The sequence below is a fragment of the Periplaneta americana genome, chromosome 7 (assembly GCF_040183065.1).
Source record: "Periplaneta americana isolate PAMFEO1 chromosome 7, P.americana_PAMFEO1_priV1, whole genome shotgun sequence".
Classification (NCBI taxonomy): domain Eukaryota; kingdom Metazoa; phylum Arthropoda; class Insecta; order Blattodea; family Blattidae; genus Periplaneta; species Periplaneta americana.
The window spans coordinates 1,114,246-1,139,838 of NC_091123.1; the positions used below are offsets into that span (position 1 = coordinate 1,114,246).

Below are 25,593 nucleotides of genomic sequence, written 5' to 3' on the forward strand. Positions count from 1 at the left end.
GAATGATCTGCCTGTCTGTCCAATGTAGAAACTGTAGCAACTATAGCATGTGAGTTTGTATACACCTGTGTGTTTGTATTTATTTGTTTGTGTTGTGAGATGTATTTGTAGTATGTTTTATGTTCTGTATGTTATGTTGTATTTCTGTTTTCTGAATGAGGATGCGATCTTGTGTGTGTTTTTGTTTTCGTATGTTAGTGTGATGTATTAGCTCTTATCATCCAGTCTGCTGTCAAAAAATCTGAAAGTCAGAATTTATAAAACAGTTATATTACCGGTTGTTCTGTATTGTTGCGAAACTTGGACTCTCACTCTGAGGGAGGAACATAGGTCATGGGTGTTTGAGAATAAGGTGCTTAGGAAAATATTTGGGGCTAAGCGGGATGAAGTTACAGGAGAATGGAGAAAGTTACACAACACAGAACACGCATTGCATTCTTCACCTGACATAATTAGGAACATTAAATCCAGACGTTTGAGATGGCAGGGCATGTAGCACGTATGGGCGAATCCAGAAATACATATAGAGTGTTAGTTGGGAGACCGGAGGGCAAAAGAATGGATTTGAGGGAGGTGGAGTATGATGATAGAGACTGGATTAATTTTGCACAGGATAGGGACCGCTGGCGGGCTTATGTGAGGGCGGCAATGAACCTTCGGGTTCCTTAAAAGCCATTTGTAAGTAAGTAAGTGTGATGTATTTCTTGTGTTTGTGTGTTTTTGTGTTTGTTGAGTTTTTGTTTTGTCTTCCTTATGATGTTGTCTATTATGTTTGGGTTGTAACCATTTTCTTCTGCTATGTATTTGATTCACACAATCATAATGATTCTCAAAACACAGATCAATTTCAGAACACACACACACTATTTGACACAACTCTTCATCACAAGAACGCACCCACACAACAGGCAGCGAAGATAAGATAGCGCCGAGATCTAGTAGGCTCTGAGGATGGTGTCAAGTAGCACCGAAACAGCTGTAAACCACATATGCTTACATAATTAACACGAGTAAGATCGCCATTTAATCAATTATTTATATTCAAGTGTTAAAAGTAGTGTACGAAAGATTCAACATGGGTTACAAAGCATCCATTCTATTCCAACTTGATAAGAGCAATAAACATTTCTGTTCCCTGAACAATATCCGTGTGAGCAAGAAGAGTTACACATCAGGCTGCATTCAGCACAAAATAGAGCATCGTAATGGTATCACGCTAACGCACAATGGATGTTGAATTCTAAAGCTCTCGCAATACAAGTGTGCTCCCTGCACGATCAGGTCAAGCACACAACATTAAGAGACAAACTTATGGCGCAGGCAGATGCACGAGTTCCTCATCAACGGACACGGGTTCAGTACGCGGCAGATTCGCTTGTCGTAAAAAGGAATACGTAATATAAAATATTAATATACGTTACAAGAGCGGTATGTTGAAGTTTTCATGTTCGAGGAAAAGTTTGAAAAAGCGAAACGTAGTTGAGCTTTTTTAATTTCCGAGAACATGAAAACAAACATACCGCTCGTGTATCGTACATTATTTTGTGCGAAAATCGTTTATTACATACCTGAAAGACGAATTTCTAATTAGTTGCAATGAAATCTCCATGTTGGTTTCTGTTTAATGACGCCAACTTCGGAACACCAAAATATCTTTCTTCAATATTGTTGCTGTAAAATGTTTTCTGTGTTTACAATACTCCAGCAGGCCGTGATATACGTCTGTCTTTTTTTTTCCCCAGTCTATAAATGCGAACTTAAAACAAACGGTAAGGTTATGTAATGATTTATTTTTCATTTTAATATTTTAACAATATTATTTATATAACATATTGCAGTAATAACATCGGCATCTGGAATCTTGTTGATTTTTCACGGCTTCCTTAATGTTACTTGTATCAGGAATGCAATAAGTTTCGTGGAGTAGTAGACTTTACTTAATTTTTGCAAATATTTAAAAACAATAATCAACATTGCAATTTAGGTGAAATTGCAGTGGTAAGTTTCCAATTTATAATTATTACTATGTTAAACGTCTCTAAAAATAATATGTTAAAAGCCTAAAGCAGTAAAATGAATGTCGCGCTTAAGCGGTAAGAAGAGGGAAATTGCTATGTGTGTTACGTTGGGAATACTGAATGTGGTATTTCACACTTACCGCGTATTGGTTCTGTGCGGAAAACAAGCAAATACGCACGATCTCGCACAATAGTAACATGCGTTACAAGAGCGGTATGTTGAAGTTTTCATGTTCGAGGAAAAGTTTGAAAAAGCGAAACGTAGTTGAGATTTTTTAATTTCCGAGAATTGAAAGAAAACATACCTCTCGTGTATCGTACATTATTTTGTGCGAAGATCGTTTATTACATACCTGAAAGAGAAATTTCTAATTAGTTGCAATGAAATCTCCATCTTGGTTTCTGTTCAATGACGGCAAATTTGCAAAGCAAAAATATCTATCTTCAACATTGTTGCTTTAAAGTGTTTTCTGTGTTTGCTATACTCCAGCAGGCCGTGATATACGTCTGTCTTTTTTTACCCCAGTCTATGATGAGTCTGGAATCTTGTTGATTTTTTCACGGCTTCCTTAATGTTACTTGCATCACGAATCCAGTAACTTTAGTGTAGTTGTAGAGTTTACTTAATTTTTGTAATTCTTTAAAAACAATAATTAACAGTGCAATCTAGGTGAAATTGCAGTGGTAAGTTTCCAATTTATAATTATTACTATGTTAAACGTCTTTAAAATAATATGTTAAAAGCCTAAAGCAGTAAAATCAATGTCACTTAAGCGGTAAGAAGAGGGAAATTGTTATGTGTGTTAGGTTGGGAATACTGAATGTGGAATTTTAGACTTTCCGCGGATTGGTTTTGTGCGGAAACCAAGCAAATACGCACGATCTCGCACAAATAAATATACACCCACTTCAATGGGTGTGGGGATATAAATCTTCAACTTGCTAGGTGGCAATCGAAGTCCCGTACGCTGAGCTTCTACCACTAATACTATAGACAAGCAGAGAAGAATTAATATCGGCAGACATCATCCAGCAGACCAACGCCCAAGTCGAAGACTGTCAGAATTACTTACTGGCTTTTAAGGAACCGGAGGTTCATTGCCGCCCTCACAGAAGCCCGCCATTGGTCCCTATCCTAAGCAAGATTAATCCAGTCTCTATCATCATATCCCACCTCCTTCAAATCCATTTTAATATTATCTTCCCATCTATGTCTCGGCCTCCCTAAAGGTCTTTTTCCCTCCGGCCTCCCAACTAACACTCTATATGCATTTCTGGATTCGCCCATACGTGCTACATGCCCTGCCCATCTCAAACGTCTGGATTTAATGTTCCTAATTATGTCAGGTGAAGAATACAATGCGTGCAGTTCTGTGTTGTGTAACTTTCTCCATTCTCCTGTAACTTCATCCCTCTTAGCCCCAAATATTTTCCTAAGCACCTTATTCTCAAACACCCTTAACCTATGTTAATGTCTCAAAGTGAGAGTCCAAGTTTCACAACCATACAGAACAACCGGTAATATAACTGTTTTATAAATTCTAACTTTCAGATTTTTTGACAACAGACTAGATGATAAAATCTTCTCAACCGAATAATAACACGCATTTCCCATATTTATTCTGCCTTTAATTTCCTCCCGAGTGTCATTTATATTCGTTACTGTTGCTCCAAGATATTTGAATTTTTCCACCTCTTGAAAGGATAAATTTCCAATTTTTATATTTCCATTTCGTACAATATTGTGGTCACGAGACATAATCATATACTTTGTCTTTTCGGGATTTACTTCCAAACCTATCTCTTTACTTGCTTCCAGTAAAATTCCCGTGTTTTCCCTAATCGTTTGTGGATTTTCTCCTAACATATTCACGTCATCCGCATAGACAAGAAGCTGATGTAACCCGTTCAATTCCAAACCCTGCCTGTTATCCTGAACTTTCCTAATGGCATACTCTAGAGCAAAGTTAAAAAGTAAAGGTGATAGTGCATCTCCCTGCTTTAGCCGGCAGTGAATTGGAAAAACATCAGATAGAAACTGACCTATACGGACTCTGCTGTATGTTTCACTGAGACACATTTTAATTAATCGAACTAGTTTCTTGGGAATACCAAATTCAATAAGAATATCATATAAAACTTCTGTCTTAACCGAGTCATATGTCTTTTTGAAATCTATGAATAAGTGATGTACTGTACCCTTATACTCTCATTTTTTCTCCATTATCTGTCGAATACAAGAAATCTGATCAATAGTCGATCTATTACGCCTAAAACCGCACTGATGATCCCCAATAATTTCATCTACGTACGGAAAATTCAAATCAAGCGGCATAAACTGAGTTGCAGGCGAACCCGGCATTCCGCAAACAGCAGCAGCAGCAGACTTGATTGGGGTAGGAGGGGGCGAAGTAAGAAATCTTATCAAAGACTGATTATTCCATGATTGAAGACAGCGAGTTGACCGTGGTTGTGTTCCCGGTGCGGACACCGATGACGTCACAGTTTAGGTGGGGGCTCCAAGCAGGCTGGTGCATGAGTGACTTTCCAGCCTGGCCACACACGGCGAGGGGAGGGGATCAATACTTGTAGCTAACGCGGGCTGGGGGCTCGGAGCTGGGGACTTATGAACCGGGGTCTGTCCGGGATCGAGCAGCCCAGCCCAAACGCGCCCATCGCGCATGACACGGGCCGATGGACGGACGGACAGACGGAGCGCGCGCCGCGACACTTCGAGAGGCTGAGGACTGCAAGAACAACCCCTACACCACTCCCTGGGCTCGATCAACAACACCAAGGTTGTCGGCGGAGATGCGGAGGATGGCAGACGTGACCGCGGCGGACCTCGCAGGACGATACCCAAGCTCCGCGCCTCTGTGATATGACCCGTCCGCAGACGTTCTGACGAGCTCCTTGGCTTCCGTAGGGCCCGTCGCATGGAGGACCCCGACAATGACGGGAAGGTGTTACGCTCCAATGGCGGCCCAGAGTCCGCCACTGCTATCGGTGCTTCGGTGTGACGTTCTTGTAGTATAGACTGTCCTGCCTGCGCGCTCTCGAAACTCTGAACCAGACGTCTGTCCTCCCTCGTCGTCCTTCAAGGAATACAAGACAACATGCGGGGCGTCACGGTGCTCCAGGACGCAGCGGCCTCGTGGGGCATGGTGCTACTGGCCGCCACGGCGACCTTCCTGCGACCGGGGCCCTTCGCCCAAGCCGCGTAAGTACAGCAAGGGTGTGGCGAGGCCATGAGTGACCAACAACACAAATTCAATTAAATCTTACATTTGATATTAACCAAGTGTCCACACCTGTCAGCGCGCCTGGTCGCGAAACCAGGTGGCCCGGGTTCGAACCCCGGTCGGGGCAAGTTACCTGCTTGAGAACTTATCCGGGGTTTTCCCTCTACCCAATGCTGGGTAATTTTCGGTGCTGGACCCCGGACTCATTTCACCGGCATTATCACCTTCATTTCATTCAGACGCTAAATAACCTAGATATTGATACAGCGTCGTAAAATAACACAATAAAAAATTAACGAAGGTCTTGAATCAGCACAGTTCTTATGTCAGCGCGTCTGGCCGCGAAACCAGGTGGCCCGGGTTCGAATCCCGGTCGGGACAAGTTACCTGGTTGATGTTTTTTCCGGGGTTTTCCCTCAACCCAATACGAGCTGGGTAACTTTCGGTGCTGGACCCCGGACTCATTTCACTGGCATTATCACCTTCATTTCATTCAGACGCTAAATAACCTAGATGTTGATACAGCGTCGTAAAATAACCAAATAAAATAATATAAAAAAAAAACATTAACGAAGGTCTTGAATCAATACAGTTCTTATGTTAGCGCGTCTGGCCGCGAAACCAGGTGGCCCGGGTTCGAATCCCGGTCGGGACAAGTTACCTGGTTGATGTTTTTTCTGGGGTTTTCCCTCAACCCAATACGAGCTGGGTAACTTTCGGTGCTGGACCCCGGACTCATTTCACCGGCATTATCACCTTCATTTCATTCTGACGCTAAATAACCTAGATATTGATACAGCGTCGTAAAATAACGCAATAAAAAATTAACGAAGGTCTTGAATCAACACAGTTCTTGTGTCAGAACATCGCATGTGGGTAACGATCTGGTCTATCATGGCTCCCGTCCTCATTCTGAATCATGTTTTCTTCTGTATTCAATTCCAAGTTCGGTAGACGGACTTTTTTTATTGTGAGAATTTACATGTTGTTGCAAGAACGGAGCGCTGACAACCAAATGTTTAAATTACTTCATGGCTGAATTTATTATAATGCCTTTACCTAGCATTACCAACTAGAAAATATAGGTAATTTTCCCTCTAGTACCCATTTCCTACGTATTTTAGACTGAAGTGGCATCAGAGCATTGCTTACACACCTGTATTTTGAACCATTGATCCCATTTTTATACTGATCATCTTGTGTAGTTGGCAACAGCAAGATCTGTATGTAATTTTTGGGGTTCCCCTCCATATTTACTCACTAGATAACACCACATTACATTAGTGTGTTGCTGGTCGTTGCAGGCCCCAGGTGCAGATCTATCGATATTGTGGCCGGGCTATACATTACTTCTTCTTATGTCGCTCAGTTACAGTTACCAAAATCCTCCCCCGCACATATGGTAAAGAATACGGTAGTGGGTGTTGGCCCTCACCCCTCTCTGACTCCTTCCTCTCCCCGCATCACAAATGGTTACGTCCATATTTACATATCAACCGCCATGTTTGGTCTGAAATCTGTGTAACTCTTACTTCAACAAATTTGAGTGTATGACAGCCTAAGTTTGATTTCGATATCCTGTTTTGCATAATGAAAGAAGACAGACGAAGGGCACCTGGGGACGTTTGACGACGTAATCCTAACGCCACACTGCATAACAAACATTGTGTGACAGAGCTGCGAGCACGGTATGCGGTAAACTCGTGTTCAACGACGTGACGTCCCCAGTTTTCCGCATTTCGAAGCAGCGGGAAAGAAAATTTGAAATACACACACTGCGGCAAGGAATTCAGTATTGTCAGACGAAAACAAAATACAATCAATCCCAGTTAACATCTACATAAAAGACCTGCTTGTGACATTCAATCGTATTCGAGAGAAAAAAAGAATCTGCTTGTGGCGTGAATGGCAGCTATTACAAGCGAACACTAAAGACTTGCTTCCCAATGGCATGTGTTAGGACTACAATGTGACTTCCTGTTATGCAGGAATAGAGGTAATTTGGCTTGATTGTTCGACACGGTATGTTGTTTATTGAAACCGGATGAAAATAAATTTTGTCAATGAATATCATCAACAGCTTTGGCGGGGGTGATTATGATATGGTCATGCCGGAATGTCACGGGCATCTGAAAACGTCATTTACAAAACTTGATTTAGTATTCAATTACCGCTGAGACCATTCATTGTAAGCTAGAAGGGAAATCCCAACGAATAAACTGAAATCGACTTGCATTCATTCTATCTACTTACTGCAACACAAATTTTACAATGTGAACATTTATTTAGAAATTGGAACTCGCTTCCGAGTGATGTAAAGGGTTATTGGATAATAACTTCATTTAGGTCAAAATTACATAAATTCTTACTTAACAGATTAATTACTGATTAATATTTGTTACTTATAATGAAACTAACATCTGTCCATTCTTATTATTATCATTAATTTCTCTGAATAGATTTACAAATCCTCTAATGGCAATTACATTAATATTTTCATTATAGAAATATATTTTAGATTTACACATATATATTTTTTCTCCCTGTAACATAGTTCTAGTAAGCTTATATTAAATTAATTTTCATCATTTTACTAGCTATCTCAAATCTAAAATGAATTATAGTGGATTGAATTCAATTAGCTCATAAATTAAGTTACTACTTTACCTTATAGGTTTATCTAAATTTAAATAAATTTGTAGTCTACTAGTCGTTAAAACTGAAGAATATTGCTGGAGAACCTTTTAAGTGTAGTGTAAATATTTGTAATTTAAATATGTATTGTATTGATTAAGGCTGGTTGAGTGGAAGAGAAGGCCTTATGGCCTTAACTCTGCCAGCGAAAATAAAACATTATTATTATTATTATTATTATTATTATTATTATTATTATTATTATATCAACACTGTTTATATTTATCACTGAAAAAATTCTTAATCTTCCTCTAGAGTAAGAAGTTTTTGTCATTTAAAAACCGTCCAGTAATTTTGTACTTGCAGATTGCGATATTATACACTTCATTAATAAAATTGCTGTATTGCATCATAATTTGAAATAATTAATTGAAATCTTAAACATCTCATATTCCAAAATCGACTGCTAAGGCATAAGCACAGTTGGCAATGGTTATGTAAACAGACAAATCTATTTTTCCCTTTGTTTCAGTCTGTGTATTTTTATCTAAAATATATATATTTTTTTTATTTATTAATTTGTTGTTGAACATAACAGGCAAAGCCCAATTACAATGTTCACGACTAACAAATTAATTTACAAAACATAAACAAGGAAAAGGAAACATACACTTATTAAAGACTGAAACAAAATAGAAACAAGATAAAGGAAAAAAGAGAAATTGAAATAAGGTGTGAAAATATCTTCAAATTAACTAACAACAATATTCTGTAAAATATGACAACAAATAATTCTGTATCTAGAGAAATTCATATTGAAAATATCAACATTTGGATGAGGATGTAATTTATTGTATAACTGTAACATTTGGAAAACTGGGGAATTTTTGTGGGATTCAGTATTTGTCCTTGGTATGAAAAACAAATTTCGAAATTTCGTTTTAAGGTTAGGTGCATATAATGTTATATATTAAAATAAACCAACACAGTCCAACTTATTGTTAATAATTTTATAAACAAGGTTTAAAGATTGACAATTTCGTCTAATTTGCAAACTAGTAAAATGGGAATGTCGAAGCATTGTAGCATAACTCTCATAGGTAGGATAATCATTATAAAGTCTGTAATATAACCATTTTAGAAATTTATTTTGAATTTTTTCTAGTAACAGAATATATTTGTTAGTAACTGGGTTCCAGATAACCACAGCATACTCTAATTTAGATCGAACAATGGAATTATACAAAATTATTATAGTTTTGAGTTTAAATTTACAAGAATTTCTCATAACAAAACCCAAACTTTTATAGGACAAATTTATAATATTATTAATATGACTATGAAATGTAAAATTACTGCTAAATAATATACCTAAATCTTTATTTTCATTTTCTGCTGGTAAAACATTTGCCTCTATTTCATACGAAAATTTAATTGTATTTTTCAATCTAGAAAAGATCATATGTATACACTTATTAATATTAAATAACAATTTATTATTAATACTCCATATATGTAAGTTTGTAATATCTGTTTGAAGTAGCTTACAATCTGATATAGTTTTGATTTCTTTATACAATTTAATATCATCCGCAAATAATAAAATTTTAGAATGTCGTACACAATTCACAATATCATTAACAAACAATAATGGACCAAGATTGGAACCTTGAGGCACACCAGAATTTACTGTAAAAGGCTTAGAAGTATGTCAATTTTTCACAATATAATAATATATCCAATATTTAACTGCCTTACTTTAAAATTCTATGAAAGAATGTATGTTTACATGACTATTCTATTGCTTTTAAACTATGTTTCTTGAATAGGTTATTATTATTATTATTATTATTATTATTATTATTATTATTATTATTATTATTATTATTATGCGAATCATCGCACACCCAGCTGGTAGTGTTGTGGAACCCACCAACATTCGTGTAGTAATTTCTTGCGTTCTCATATTTATCGTCTTTTATTCAGCAAGGACAAGGCTTTGTCGAAATACTTCAAGGCAAGTCAAAACAGGCATTCGTCCAATATTAGGCAGGAATGTATTCAGATTTAGTGGTTCTTTAAATCCTCACATGCAGTTTAAAAGTACCATCTCTAAATTATACTCCAAGAATCCTTCGTAGAATACATGTTGATTTCGTTCAATATCATTATATTCTTTGTACTGTACTTTTCTATTACTTTAAGAAGCAACTGATATACATTTTTGACACAAATAATGACCTAGTAACTCTTCAGATTCCCAAGAGTTAATTCTGCATTACTTCCTTCATCACAGTGATTTCCTATGTTCCACTGCAGAGTCTGTAACAAGCTCATGGAAAACTCGAAATCTTTCCTATGATGTTAATAATTTTACCAGTGAAAGTCTTGCACACTTTAACATGGAACATGGCACTATAATGTTATTAATTAACAATGACACCATCAGCTTCTTCCTGTTACTTCGCACTCCGTCTCAAATATGAACCCAAGTTAAATATTCACAAGTTCAAGGCCATAGCTTATGACAACCAAATACAGTCTCTATAGCTTGGAGACCATCGCCACTTGCACAGTCTAAATACTTGTTGATATTATTTAAGACTTTTCAAATTAATACTTACTTACAATTAATGGCTTTTAGAAAACCCGGAGGTTCATTGCCGCCCTCACATAAGCCCGCCATCGGTCCCTATCCTGAGCAAGATTAATCCAGTCTCCATCACCATATCCCAGCTCCCTCAAATCCATTTTCATATAATCCCCCCATCTATGTCTCGGCCTCCCCAAAGGTCTTTTTTCATCTGGTCTCCCAACTAACGCTCTATATGCATTTCTGGATTCGCCCATACGTGCTACATGCCTTGCCCATGTCAAACGCTTTTCAAATTATTAGAATCTAATATTAACCAATATCACAGCCTTAAGTACGATAACATCCCCATGTTATTTTTGTAATGTATTATGTTTTCAATTTAAAAATCCAAACTCAAATATTGTATTAGTAGTAGTATTTATTTATTTAACCTGGTAGAGATAAGGCCGTCAGGCCTTCTCTGCCCCTCTACCAGGAGATTCCAACTACAATATCAACAATAAAATTACAATTAGTATTAAATTTACAATTACAATAAAAATCAAAGTACGAAAAGATTACCTGACTAATTAAAGCTAGATAATTTATCATAGAGAAACAAAGAATATTTTATATTTACTGAATTACAAATTAAACCTAGAATAACAAAATTGTATAGTGTTGAAATTACTGAATATTGAAATATTTTGTGATAGATTAAAGAAACTATTTACAAGAAATCAATTACTGACCAAGTGCATAGTAAGTTTTCGTTTGAATTCAATTTTATTTCGACAGTCCCTGATGCTAGCAGGTAGCGAATTCCAGAGTCTTGGCAGGGCTATTGTGAAAGAAGATGAGTATGAGGAGGTGCGATGGGATGGTATTGTTAGTATTGTTTCATGACGAGAGCGTGTGTTCAGATTGTGGTGGAAGAAGTAGATACTGGTTTTCAGTTACAGTACTTCCCTTCCAGGGACAGATATTTTCGAGTTCATACGTGGGCCCGAGGACAGAAGTAATATTTTATACTCAAATGCTTGTTTCTATTTTAGTCCATTTTGAATCTTGCGTACACTACTTTTAACACTTGAATATAAGAAATTGAGTAACTAGCGGACATCACTAACTTATACACTAACATACCAATACAAGACACATTACAGATACTAAAACAAATGCTCATAGACAACAACATACCACAAGAACACATCGAAGAAATCATCGAAATCACAGACATCATAACAAAGCAAAACTATTTCACACACAACAACAAACACTACACCCAAACAGAAGGATTGCCAATGGGATCACCCATATCCAGCATACTAGCAGAAATATTTTTACACAACATAGAACAAACATACATACTCAACAATGAACACAACAAGTATGCAGACATAATATACTGGCACAGATACGTAGTCGACATACTCATACTATACAAAGGAAACAAAAGACAAATACACAAACTACACCAATACATAAACAAAATACACCCAAAACTTCAATACACACTGGAACTTGAAAACAACTCCATAACCTATTTACATTTCAATTTATAAAATCATCTATATATATAATTTGAACTGGTAATGGAAATTACGGAAAACGGCTGAACGGATTTTAATAAATGGCCCCTCATTTTGAAGCTTGGAATCCAAAGTTTTTCGGAAAAATAGTAGTTTTCAGTGAAATGTCAATTTTCCCACATAATTTTACTATTTTCCAAAATCCATCAGTTTTGAGAAATAGCTAATTGCATTCAGGTGAAGCGAAGCGAGCATCAAGTCGGCCGTGTTGCATTTCAGAATAAAACAAAACACATACTACAGTAAACAATATTACACGAAGGCCATGATCTGCAAGAATGCTGACATATTTATAGCTCAAATTAAATTGGTAATTAAAAACTTAACTTACTAAAAATAATTTACAGGTTCGATTCTGTGGTGTGTAATTTTCTGGGTACAGCTGTGTATTGGATATTAAAAACTACAAAACTTGAGGTGGTTTGATGACATTATTACCATTAGAAATTAAATATTATTGTAGTTAATGCCATGATGTGACTATTTTTCATTAATTATACATATTAATGCTATATTGATGATCTGAAAGTGAAACGTTTTGGGGTTATATAAGTAGATGTAGAGAATAACTTAAATTGGATTTTGATTTCTATATTTTACTGAATGGCGGCTATATAGTATATATAGTATATGTTACTGAAAGCTGTAAAACTTACGTAAGATAATAATATTATTAAAAATCAAATATTTTTATAGTTATTAATCAAGTGGGGTTGGGTGTTTTTCATATATTTAATGGCGGTGTGGTGTAGATATTTATATGCGTGGTTCTCTTCAGTATTGGCTGGAGAGAGAGTATGTTTCATTATTATGGAAGCAAATAACTTTCAGAATGTTTATTTGAACGTCTAATGAACTTAGTTTGCAGCATTTGTTGCACAAGCCACTAGTATTTTTGTAAAACGCAAGGGTGCAAGAGACCTGGTACTTTTAATAAAAACATCTTAAAACTAAAAAAAAAAAAAAAAAAAATATGTATTTCAAAATTACTTTGGTATCAGCCCAGAATTAATTCCCGCTACTGAGTCGTTGCAATTGGATGGACATTCATCATTGAAATAGGTATGAATCAATTCGTTTCAATTTCTCTTTCATTAAACCCATCTACATATCATTTCGTTAATATGGAAAAACAAAAACTGCACACCATTTCTCATGAATTACATTTCACGCTTTTAAGGTAATTATTAATACAAAGAAAAAACTGTTTTATATTTCACAAAACTTATTAAATTACTGAAGTAAAAACAAGAAAAGTTTGTTAATCAAGTAGGTGTGGTGATGAGACGCACATTACATAATTAACGTACAAGCAAAGATACACGAGCAAAATGTACAAGCATGAAGAAAAGTCTTATTCCGAATATAGGCTAGTAGGTCATCCCATCTTACTTGCAGATGACACAAGTATAGTAATTACAGGCAATAACTCCAACACATTCCAACCTTCAACAGAGGAAATTCTCTTCAAAATATGTGACTGCTTCTCAGTCAATAAATTAGTATTAAATTGTAACAAAACTAACATAATTCAATTTAAATCCTGTCCAAATTCAACCTCGTAAATTTCTAGCGCAATAATTAACAATAGATCCCTATTAGAAACAACAACAACCAAATTTCTTGGCTTAAAAATCGATAATGTGTTAAATTGGAAAAATCATATTAAAGAAATTACCCCCAAACTAAATTCAGCTTGTTTCGCTATTAGATCTATGCAAAAGATAGTAAATATCAATACCTTAAAAACAATATACTTTGCATACTTCCACTGGGTAATGAGTTTTGGAATAATATTCTGGGGAAATTCCAGAGATAGTAACAATATATTTCTATTACAAAAAAGAGTAATTAGAATAATAGTAGGTGCCAAATCTAGGGAATCGTGTAGGACTATTTTCAAAAAACTACAAATAATGCCCATGGCTTGTCAGTATATCTTTTCATTAATAATCTTCCTCGTATGTAATCGTGAAAACTTTGTAACTAATTCAACAGTTCATAGCATAAATACACGTAAAAAAATGACTTTCATATTCCATCGGCAAGTCTATCGTGCTATCAAAAAGGAGTGCGTTATATGGCAGTATAAATTTTTAATAGCCTCCCTATCGATATAAAACATGGAACTCAAAACATAAGATTATTCAGGGCCAAATTAAAGAAGTACCTAATTTCTCACGCCTTCTATTCTGTAGGTGAATTCATGACATTCAATAACGCTTCATGAAATTGATACTAAAACTTTGTGTTGTACTAGTAGACTATATTGTAAACCTATTGTGTATATATTTCATCTATACTGTGACTATAAATTAAGACTTTATAATAGTATTAAGTTTTTTGACTTGTTCCATATTCTAGCTGTGAAGCAATGTATGAATACCATGGAATGTTAATAAATACAATACAATACAATACAATACAATACAATACAATACGTATGTTAAACCCAGAGGGCATTCACGTGCACTAACAGTAGTACGAGTAGCCAATGTTTTGAAATAGAAAAAGGGCAATGGATTTCATCACTAAAGTGTCTACTGTACCACGTTCATCACAATCTCTTCTCTAGGTTTCTTCACCAGGCATTGATAAATATAAGAGGGCATCCATCACAGCTCATTGCAGGCTATTTGATTCATTATGCACAGTGCAGCCAACTGTACAAGCTTCCATTACAACTTATGTCTGTGCTTTGTAGATAATTTAGTCTGAATCCATTTCCAATTCCTGGAAGTTGCTGTTATGACTATATGGATCACATCCACAGACTGGCTTATTCAGTGGAGTGGAGAATGTGCTTCCATATCTTTATCTCTTCTGCTTTGTTGCTGTTATGATCTGAAGGGTGTGTAGTAGGGAGATTTATTATTATTATTATTATTATTATTATTATTATTATTATTATTATTATTATCATCATCATCATTATTGTATTAAAATCTACACAACACAGTCTTCACCAATGCAAGACAGAATTGCATTCACATTCAGTTGCTAGCAACTCTCTCACAAGGATGTAGGACTGCTTCTTTCTGTAGTGTTGAACGTCTTCAGGAACGAAGGAGAACTCCTACCAAACTGTTTTCACGGACTCCACTTTCATATTTTCTTCACTCCTACAAAAGCTGTGATACTTTATAAGTTTATATTACCTTTGTGCGAGATCGTGCGTATTTGCTTGTTTTCCGCACAAAACCAATCCGCGGAAACTCTAAAATTCCACATACAGTATTCCCAACCTAACACACATAACAATTTCCCTCTTCTTACCGTTTAAGTGACATATTGATTTTACTGCTTTAGGCTTTTAACATATTATTTTTAGAGACGTTCAATATAGTAATAATTATAAATTGGAAATTTACCACTGCAATTTCACCTAAATTGCACTGTTAAATATTGTTTTTAAATATTTGCAAAAATTAAGTAAAGTCTACAACTCCACTAAAGTTACTGCATTCGTAATGAAAGTAACATTAAGGAAGCCGTGAAAAAATCAACAAGATTCCAGACTCATCATAGACTGGGGGGGGGGGAAGACAGACGTATATCACGGCCTGCTGGAGTATAGTAAATACAGAAAACATTTTAAAGCAACAATGTTGAAGATAGATATTTTTGTTTTGTAAATTTACCGTCATTGAACAGAAACCAAGATGGAGATTTAATTGCAACTAATTACAAATTCCTCTTTCAGGTATGTCATAAACGATCTTCGCACAAAATAATGTACGATACACGAGCGGTATGTTTTCTTTCAATTCTCGGAAATTAAAAAAGCTCAACTACGTTTCGCTTTTTCAAACTTTTCCTCGAACATGAAAACTTCAACATACCGCTCTTGTAACGCATATTACTATTACATTTGCGGTTAAGAAAATTCCAACCTGTACAATTTTATTGTGGTATTTTTGTCCTGTCTTGTCATTTGTTACGAGTGTTTTCATACCTCACTACTGTATCCTAGCACTGCATCTAGATTATAGTCTGCTAGTGTTGGTAATGAGTGTTCTGTGTACGTCTTCATTACTAACTATCACTGTCACTATCGTGCTGATCTCTACGTTGTAGAAGAGCGTTCGAATGTTTTCCTCGCTGTTCACACGTACGTTAAGTGCAGGGATGCTAATGAGCCTCAAGTTATGCCCGCATAAACAAGGGTTGCCGGATAAGTCTGTCTGGAATTATGCGCTGTGATGGAGATCTGCGCCCTGATTGCCATAAAACGGACCTCACGCGGAGAATAGCTGCAGAGGCTACGATTACGATTTCCAGGCGGAACATTCAAAGATTCGTGCGGTCTAGCAGAAGAGGCGCGCTCTCTATACCTCGCAAGATAAGCAGCAGCTCGGTGCATGAAGGAACTAAGTCCCTATCCTCTCTTTTCTCGTGTTGCATTTCATAAATATGGAGCGGATTTTTATCTGCTAAAATTTTTAAATATATTTATTTTTTATGTGCTAAAAAGCACGAAAATATTTGCTAAAAATAAAAAAGGTACAGTGAAACCTGTTCAAGACGGAAGTGACATGATCCTATTTTTTTTTTCCGTTGTGGACAGTTTTCCGTATCATTCAGGTGTGATATTAAAATGGAATATTTTGTCATTCACATACATGAAAAACAAAATGGCATGCCGCAAACTGCAAGAAGTACAAAATATTCCATTTAACATTCATCACATTAAATCAGCTTTCTGTCGCTCATTACGTTGGTGAATCATCTTGATTAAAATCTCATTTTCTGTGTAAATATTATCGTAACTCACTCATTAGTCATTAAACATTACTAAAGTTTACTAATCTCATTCTATTTAATATCTAACACTATACTCTAATACTGTACTGCATATCACTGCACATTATTAATTAATTGGACTAGGAGCCATCTGTTGGAAGCCTTGAATTCTGGTTTATTTAATTTCTTTGCCAGTTCAATAGCTTGCTTTGCAGAACAGATCCAGAAATTGGCTTGTTCTCTGAAAGGTCATGAAGAACCCACTCCCACAACAGTTCATATTTTCACATAAACAGTTGCCTTCTGGTTCCTTTTGTGTCACCAATATCGGCCGCACGCCACTCACTCATTATGATCTTTATTTTTTAAAGTGTCACACCTGAGTTTTCCACGACTGTACTTCAATATTATTTGACACAGACTTTGTTTCTAATTTTCCTTTATCTCGATAACTTTTACTTCATCACTTAATGTTAATGCCACATTTTATGCAACTTTTTTTTTTTTTTTTTTTTTTTTTTTTTTATACCTGGAAATCACTACACTTGCGCTCGGTCTAGCTACGACAGTATACGGGTGTGAAGCATTGAAAATCTTTGAAGGGACTCGTCTGCCTAGTCAACAGGGTAATAAAATTTATGACCGACAGGCCAACACACCCTCGTACCCTCTAAAATTTTGCAAAGAAAACTTGTTTTTATCTTAGTGACCCACATATTTTGTATATTCCTTGAAATTACACGCTGTTTCAAAATATAGTTACAAAATATAGTGTGTCCAAAATATTGTTTCCGTTTTGAACAGTAGCAGACAGTTTCCGTTTCCGCGTTGGACAGTTTCCGTTTTATTCAGGAAAAATTACATGTAATACATAAAAATTTCGCCGGGATCAATAAATTGTTCCGAAGTACACAGGATTCCGGATTATTCAGGTTCCGATTTGAACAGGTTTCACTGTATATATTTTTTTAAATATGACAAAAATACCTTACTTAGCTTGGAAAAAAAAAATGTTACTAGGTACTCAGCAACCACACTTGAGTGCTAGTAGTTGGCCGAGAATTGCAGTGAACAACAAAGGTCATCTCCAAATTCTCCATCACAAATGCATGCCGATTATCTCTGAACAACGACTTATACTGTGAAAACGATCTTCCCACATCACAGGACGTCAGGCGTGCATATTTACAGATGTGGACAAATTATTAGCAAAATTGAAGATTTTTAGTATATATTTTTACAAAATATGATTCTTCAATTTTGACTACATTTGATATTTTTGCGTATTTCCAAATTATTAGCAAAATTGAAGATTTGTATTGTATAGTTTTAGAAAATTTAACTCTTCAGTTTGGACTACATTTGATATTTTTGCATATTTACAAATTATTAGCATTTTATTATATATTTTTACAAAATTCGATGCTTCAATTTGGAATACAGTTGACATTTTGGATATTTCCAAATTATTAGCAAAACTTAAGATTTTTATTTTATAGTTTTACAAAATTTGACTCTTGAATTTAGACTGTAGTTGACATTTTTGCTAATTTACAAATTATTAACAAAATTGAAGATTTTTATTATATATTTTTACAATATTTAACTCTTTAATTTAAACTACAGTTGACATTTTTGCATATTTCTGTCTACTGTAATGATAGAAATATGCAAAATTGTCAACTGTAGTCTAAATTGAAAAATCAAATTTGGTAAACAGAATGATCATAAAAATAATCAATTTTGTTAATAATTTGTCCACGTCTGTAAAGAGAGGAATGTCACAAACAGAAACATCGTCAATTTCACCTACAGGCACACCCTCCAATACTTGAGCAACTTTACAAATTTTTTATATCCACGGTTTTCCCAAACACATTCTGGAATTTGTCCCTTAGTACTTGTACTTCTGAACCTGGTAGCGAGTCTAGTTTAATTTCCACGGCACGCACCTCCCTGTTTCAGACAACAGGTTTTTGGATGTTTCGAGTTTTTTTTATGGTGTCACACAAAAAGCTTAGATTTGCTAATAGGAAAGCCAAATCGTTTTTTAACAACCGTCTTTCAGTATATCTCGAAGGATATCGATTGACGAAGCCCAATAACAGGGAATCAGAACAAGACGTATTGCCTTACTTGATGGACATGAGCGAGAGGCGAGAGATTTGTTTAAATTAAATAATGTTCATACCCGAGCTCTTATCTGTTGTGTTTCACAAACAAAGCGGGGAATGAAATCATCTTCAGCAACAATAAACATTCCTAATTATGTGTTGCAAGATCTCTCCTCCTTGTCCATGTTAATTTATTACCTAATAATAACACTGATATGCTGCCTAGCAGTTCTCAGAACTTGAGGCGATACTATTACGAAAATGGATCACGGATACACCACACAGCGCTTAGAAACACAAAGCAACCAAGAATTGTTAAAAAGATAACGTACTTCTGAATGGCATAATTGATTTAGTTTTAAAATGTTTAAAAGTTCTTGTAAAAAAATTATTTAAGTAAAAAAACTCCAAGATTTATGTGTTTATAATAGATTTCCTGAAAATATGTATTTACAAAAAAGTTTTTGTGAAAATATGTTTTTATGTGAAATAAAATTCGGGTTTTAAACTTGAAACTTCATGTTCGGAATTTTTAACTTTGTTAATTGTGTTTTATCACACGCAAAAATAACATTTAATTACATAGGAATCCGCTCCTTATTCATAAATATCTTTAATGTGGATATTATAGTATATTTATATAAATTACATATTAATATATTAATTATAAAAGAAGCAATTTCTGCGGACCTCTGCAAAAATAACTAAGGAAGAGACTAGTGAAGTGTTCTGTGTGGAGTGTGGCATTGTATGGGGCAGAAACCTGGGCATTACGACGAAGTGAAGAGAAGCGAATAGAAACATTTGAAATGTGAATTTGGAGAAGAATGGAGCGTGTGAAGTGGACAGACAGAATAAGAAATGAAGCTGTGTTGGAAAGAGTGGGTGAAGAAAGAATGACCAAGAAGAGGAAAAGGAATTGGTTGGGCCACTGGCTGAGAAGAAACTGCCTACTGAAGGATGCACTGGAAGGAATGGTGAACGGGAGAAGAGTTCGGGGCAGAAGAAGATATCAGATGGTAGAAGACATTAAGATATATGGATCATATGAGGAGACAAAGAGGAAGGCAGAAAATAGAAAAGACTGGAAAAAGCTGGGTTTGCAATAAAATACTTCCTCTTGGGCAGAACACAAATATAATCTTACAAATATAATCAATATTTGTCTAAAACCAGGTCGATTAGTTACAATTATTACATAATAGTGAAGTGTTTTCATTAATTTTAAAGTTCCAAAATGTTTTGTGTTTTCATTCTAATTACTGTTTTCAATTATATGTGTATTTTTAAATGTATGTTTTTTTTGTGACGAAGCCTATCATTGTATGTTTAATGGCTTAATAAATTGAATTGAATTGAATTGAATTAAACGACAAAGATACACATTCAGCAGTTTATAGGCTCCCTATTAATAATAATAATAATATTAATAATAATAATAATAATAGTAATAATAATAGGATAATAAAATAATAATAATAATAATAATAATAATAATAATAATAATAATAATAATAGTAATAATAATAATAATAATAATAATAATAATAATTTTTACTATTATAGTTTACATTCCTATTGAAAAATAACCAATGGAAGTCTCCAAATGTTGTTTCAAAATATCTGTAGCTACCCAACTGTAAAATTCGAAGGTCTTCAAAGCTGCAGTAGCCACAGCAATCGACCACGTGTGTTAATTACGCGGGAAATCCTGAGTTATTAGTATCGCGATAATGGTTTTATCAATTAGAAGAAATGTACTCCAAGACTTGAACCCATTGTACTCCACAAAGCAACGGGAGATCTCTGAATTTGACAATCCCCGGTGATTAATTGAGATAATTACCTCTCTGATCCTTTCAGAAACAACTTTCAATTTTGAGCGCTCAGTAAGGCGGAAGAAAAGAATTCCATAATCAGGAGAATGACTTGGACCAACTGCAGCTCAGTTGTTTGGCTGATGCCTCATCTGCAAAATCTGAGCCATTCACAGCCCTACAGCTGGCGTCTGATTACCAGTAGGACATGCCTGACGCATATTCTTTGGTGTTCCCTGATATTCCAATCACACTGCCCGAAATACTTCGGAATGTTATTAAAAGTCATTTTATTGTATGCTGTTACACGGAGACCTTAAATAATTACAACTAGAACGACATGAATACATCTTCTGAATTAAAATTATTGAATTGTAAATCACAATAAGCCTTGTTATGTAAGATTGGTATTTATATTCTCATATAGTTGCTAGGATACGTAATCTGTGTTAAACTAAAAGCGATGTAAGATAATACTGAAAGTGTTATTAGAAAACAGCCTTCATTTTCATTTTTAAACGTTTTATGTGGCGTTAATGCAATATCATGTTAACTATGTGTGATCGGTGGATAAAATATCGCATCAAAACTTTAAAATATACAACTGAATATCTTACTTAAGTAATGATAGTTATATATACGTCAGAGATTAAATGATAGGGTAATACTAAAACTGTAAGTTCATTTAATTTTGTATTATAATCACTATATGATTATGTCTCGTGACCAAAATAATTTACGAAATGGAAATATAAAAATTGGAGATTTATCCTTCGAAGAGGTGGAAAAATTCAAATATCTTGGAGCAACAGTAACAAATATAAATGATACTCGGGAGGAAATTAAACACAGAATAAATATGGGAAATGCCTGTTATTATTCGGTTGAGAAGATTTTGTCATCCAGTCTGCTGTCGAAAAATCTGAAAGTTAGAATAGATAAAACAGTTATATTACCGGTTGTTCTGTATGGCTGTGAAACATGGACTCTCACTTTGAGAGAGGAACACAGGTTAAGGGCGTTTGAGAATAAGGTGCTTAGGAAAATATTTGGGGCTAAGAGGGATGAAGTTACAAGAGAATGGCGAAAGTTACACAACACAGAACTGCACGCATTGTATTCTTCACCTGACATAATTAGGAACATTAAATCCAGACGTTTGAGATGGGCAGGGCATGTAGCACGTATGGGCGAATCCAGAAATGCATATATTTATTTTATTTTAGTAGGTTATTTTACGACGCTTTATCAACAGCTTAGGTTATTTAGCGTCTGAATGAGATGAAGGTGATAATGCCGGTGAAATGAGTCCGGGGTCCAACACCGAAAGTTACCCAGCATTTGCTCATATTGGGTTGAGGGAAAACCCCGGAAAAAACCTCAACCAGGTAACTTGTCCCGACCGGGAATCGAACCCGGGCCACCTGGTTTCGCGGCTAGACGTGCTAACCGTTACTCCACGGGTGTGGACCCGAAATGCATATAGAGTGCTAGTTGGGAGACTGGAGGGAAAAAGACCTTTGGGGAGCCCGAGACGTAGATGGGAAGATAATATTAAAATGGATTTGAGGGAGGTGGGATATGATGATAGAGACTGGATTAATCTTGCTCAGGATAGGGACCGATGGCGGGATTATGTGAGGGCGGCAATGAACCTCCGGGTTCCTTAAAAGCCAGTAAGTAAGTAACATTTTGTGTATTTCTCTTCCTCAAAATCACTGAGGCTTCTACAATTTTTAACTACAAATCTTAATTAATTTTTATATATATATATATATATATATATATATATATATATATATATATATATATATATATATATGCGTGTGTGTGTGTGTGCGCGCGCACCCGTGCAATGTAAACAATGGTTCTGTATGAAAATATTCAGATTGATTGAGTGGAATTTATATGAATACAATTTTGAAAATTTGCCTCCTTTAAAAAAATTATATTGAATATAACTGAGTAAGTATAGGATAAAAGTCAAATTTTCGTAACACTAATAGGTTGCTAGGATACACAAGTGAACCAGAAATGAAAGATATATTTGAAACATGCAAAATACTTTTGTGCGAGATCGTGCGTATTTGCTTGTTTTCCGCACAGAACCAATACGCGGTAAGTGTGAAATACCACATTCAGTATTCCCAACGTAACACACATAACAATTTTCCTCTTCTTACCGCTTAAGCGCGACATTCATTTTACTGCTTTAGGCTTTTAACATATTATTTTTAGACACGTTTAACATAGCAATAATTATAAATTGGAAACTTACCACTGCAATTTCACCTAAATTGCAATGTTAATTATTGTTTTTAAATATTTGCAAAAATTAAGTAAAGTCTACTACTCCACGAAACTTATTGCATTCCTGATACAAGTACCATTAAGGAAGCCGTGAAAAAATCAACGAGATTCCAGATGCCGATGTTATTACTGCAATATGTTATATAAATAATATTGTTAAAATATTAAAATGAAAAATAAATCATTACATAACCTTACCGTTTGTTTTAAGTTCGCATTTATAGACGGGGGGGGGGGAAGACAGACGTATATCACGGCCTGCTGGAGTATAGTAAACACAGAAAACATTTTACAGCAACAATGTTGAAGAAAGATATTTTGGTGTTCCGAAGTTGGCGTGATTAAACAGAAACCAACATGGAGATTTCAGTGCAACTAATTAGAAATTCGTCTTTCAGGTATGCAATAAACGATCTTCGCACAAAATAATGTACGATACACGAGCGGTATGTTTGTTTTCATGTTCTCGGAAATTAAAAAAGCTCAACTACGTTACGCTTTTTCAATCTTTTCCTCGACCATGAAAACGTCAACATACCGCTCTTGTAACGTATATTACTATATTTTCTCCACAGTCCTCCTAGTATAGTTTTTCCGTTCTTGAAGTACTGTATAGCTATATCATTCATATCACTACGCTACGATGAAGCAGTCATGATTGTAGGTACGTGGAGTGACAACCTGCGGTTAGATTTAATCATGCCAAAGTCCGTCTCTAACAAATTACACCGGGGGGAAAAGAAATCGATACAGAAGACAACGTTGTACAGCAGGGCAACGCCTGTCAAAACCCAATGAGCAGATAGCCATCATTACTTACGCGAGATGCGGGCTGCATTCTGCCGTCGGCGGCGCAATCTTTTATTTACGCCCCTCGAAAGTGACATCGCAGGTGTTCCTCCTGAAAGCTTCACCTGCTCACAATCGATCAGCCTTCCTCTCGTCGTTATAGCGGAATAAATATGTAAATAAACTGTTCCAGACTTTACATCTGGGGTGCGCTGGCGGAAGTTTTGTAAGAAATTATTATGGCGACGTTTGTGATTGTGTAGGGACCACGCCACCTAAGAAAGACAACGAAATATGAGGTTTTCACGATCACTGAAGAATGATATTTTGTGTTTTCGAACAGGGCAGTGAAATTGCGTTCCTCAGTTGTTTCAAACTCAATGTGAATTCCACCACCAAGACGTGAAAGGCTTGTCTTGTATGCAACACTTTCTTTACACCCGCATTTCACTCTGAAAATCTGTGTCCAAATTATTTCTTTGTTCATTATTCTGGACTGCAATAAACGTTTGGCCACCCAGAAGAAAATAAGTGTGAATTGGAAAGAAAGAGAAGCCTATTCAAGAATCTTTACACGAAACAAGCCAAAGTCTAGATAGGAGAAGAAATGTAAGAAGGAAGTGAAATAGGAAGAGAAGTACGCGAAAGATGCCCCTTATCGCCTACCCTGTTCAACATCTACGTGGAGGATTTAGTGAAGAACAGTTTTCAGAACATGGGAGGAGTGATAGTATGAGGAAGAAGGATAAAGTATGATTTGCTGATGATATGGCGTTGTTAGCAGAAGAGGAGATGATACTAAGGGATATGCTACTGGAGCTAAATGACACCTGTGAGCAGTATGGGTTGAAGATAAATGCCAACAAGACGAAAACCATGGTCATAGGAAGAAAAATAAAAAAGGTAGATGTGTGAATTATAAATGAGGCAGTAGAGCAAGTGGACAGCTTCAAATACTTGGGGTGTACTATAAGCAGTAACATGAGCTGCTGTCAGGAAGTCGAAAGGAGGATAGCAATGGCAAAGGAAGCTTTTAATAGAAAAAGGAGCATCTTCTGCGGACCTCTGGAAAAAGAACTAAAGAAAAGACCAATGAAGTGCTTTGTGTGGAATGTAGCATTATGAGGCAGAAACATGGACATTACGACGAAGTCAAGAAAAACAACTAGAAACATTTGAAATGTGGATGTCTATGGAGAAGAATGGAGCGTGTTCAATGAATTTCTAGCACTATACTTAACAATAGATCCATATTAGAAACAATAACAACCAAATTTCTTGGCTTAAAAATCGATAATGTGTTAAATTGCAAAGATCATATTAAACAAATTACCCCGAAACTAAATTCAGCTTGTTTTGCTATTAGATCTATGCAAAAGATAGTAAATATCAATACCTTAAAAACAATATACTTTGCATACTTCCACTCGGTAATGAGTTTTGGAATAATATTTTGGGGAAATTCCACAGATAGTAACAGTATATTCCTACTACAAAAAAGAGTAATTAGAATAATAGTAGATGCCAAATGTAGAGAATCGTGCAGGACTATTTAAAAAAAACTACAAATAATATCCATGGCTTGTCAGTAAATCTTTTCATTAATAATCTTCCTCGTATGTAATCGTGAAAACTTTGTAACTAATTCAACAGTTCATAGCATAAATACACGTCAAAAAATGACTTTCACACTCCATCGGCAAGTCTATCGTGCTATCAAAAAGGAGTGCGTTATATGGCAGTAAAAATTTTTAATAGC

At 35.5% G+C, this 25,593-nt stretch overlaps 1 protein-coding gene across 14 annotated transcripts in view; it reads left to right on the forward strand.

The window, feature by feature from the left end:
* Nucleotides 1-4,643: 4,643 nt before the first annotated feature.
* Rdl (Resistant to dieldrin) overlaps nucleotides 4,644-25,593 on the forward strand; it is a 448,130-nt gene continuing 427,180 nt past the window's right edge. For 3 of the 14 annotated variants that reach the window (XM_069830123.1, XM_069830124.1, XM_069830130.1), the window contains exon 1: nucleotides 4,680-5,238. In XM_069830123.1, the coding sequence (XP_069686224.1) occupies nucleotides 5,135-5,238 (104 nt within the window). In that variant the 5' untranslated portion in view covers nucleotides 4,680-5,134. Of the gene's footprint in view, nucleotides 5,239-25,593 lie in introns of all 14 variants that reach the window. The other 11 variants (XM_069830121.1, XM_069830127.1, XM_069830132.1 and 8 more) reach the window with 11 other exon arrangements.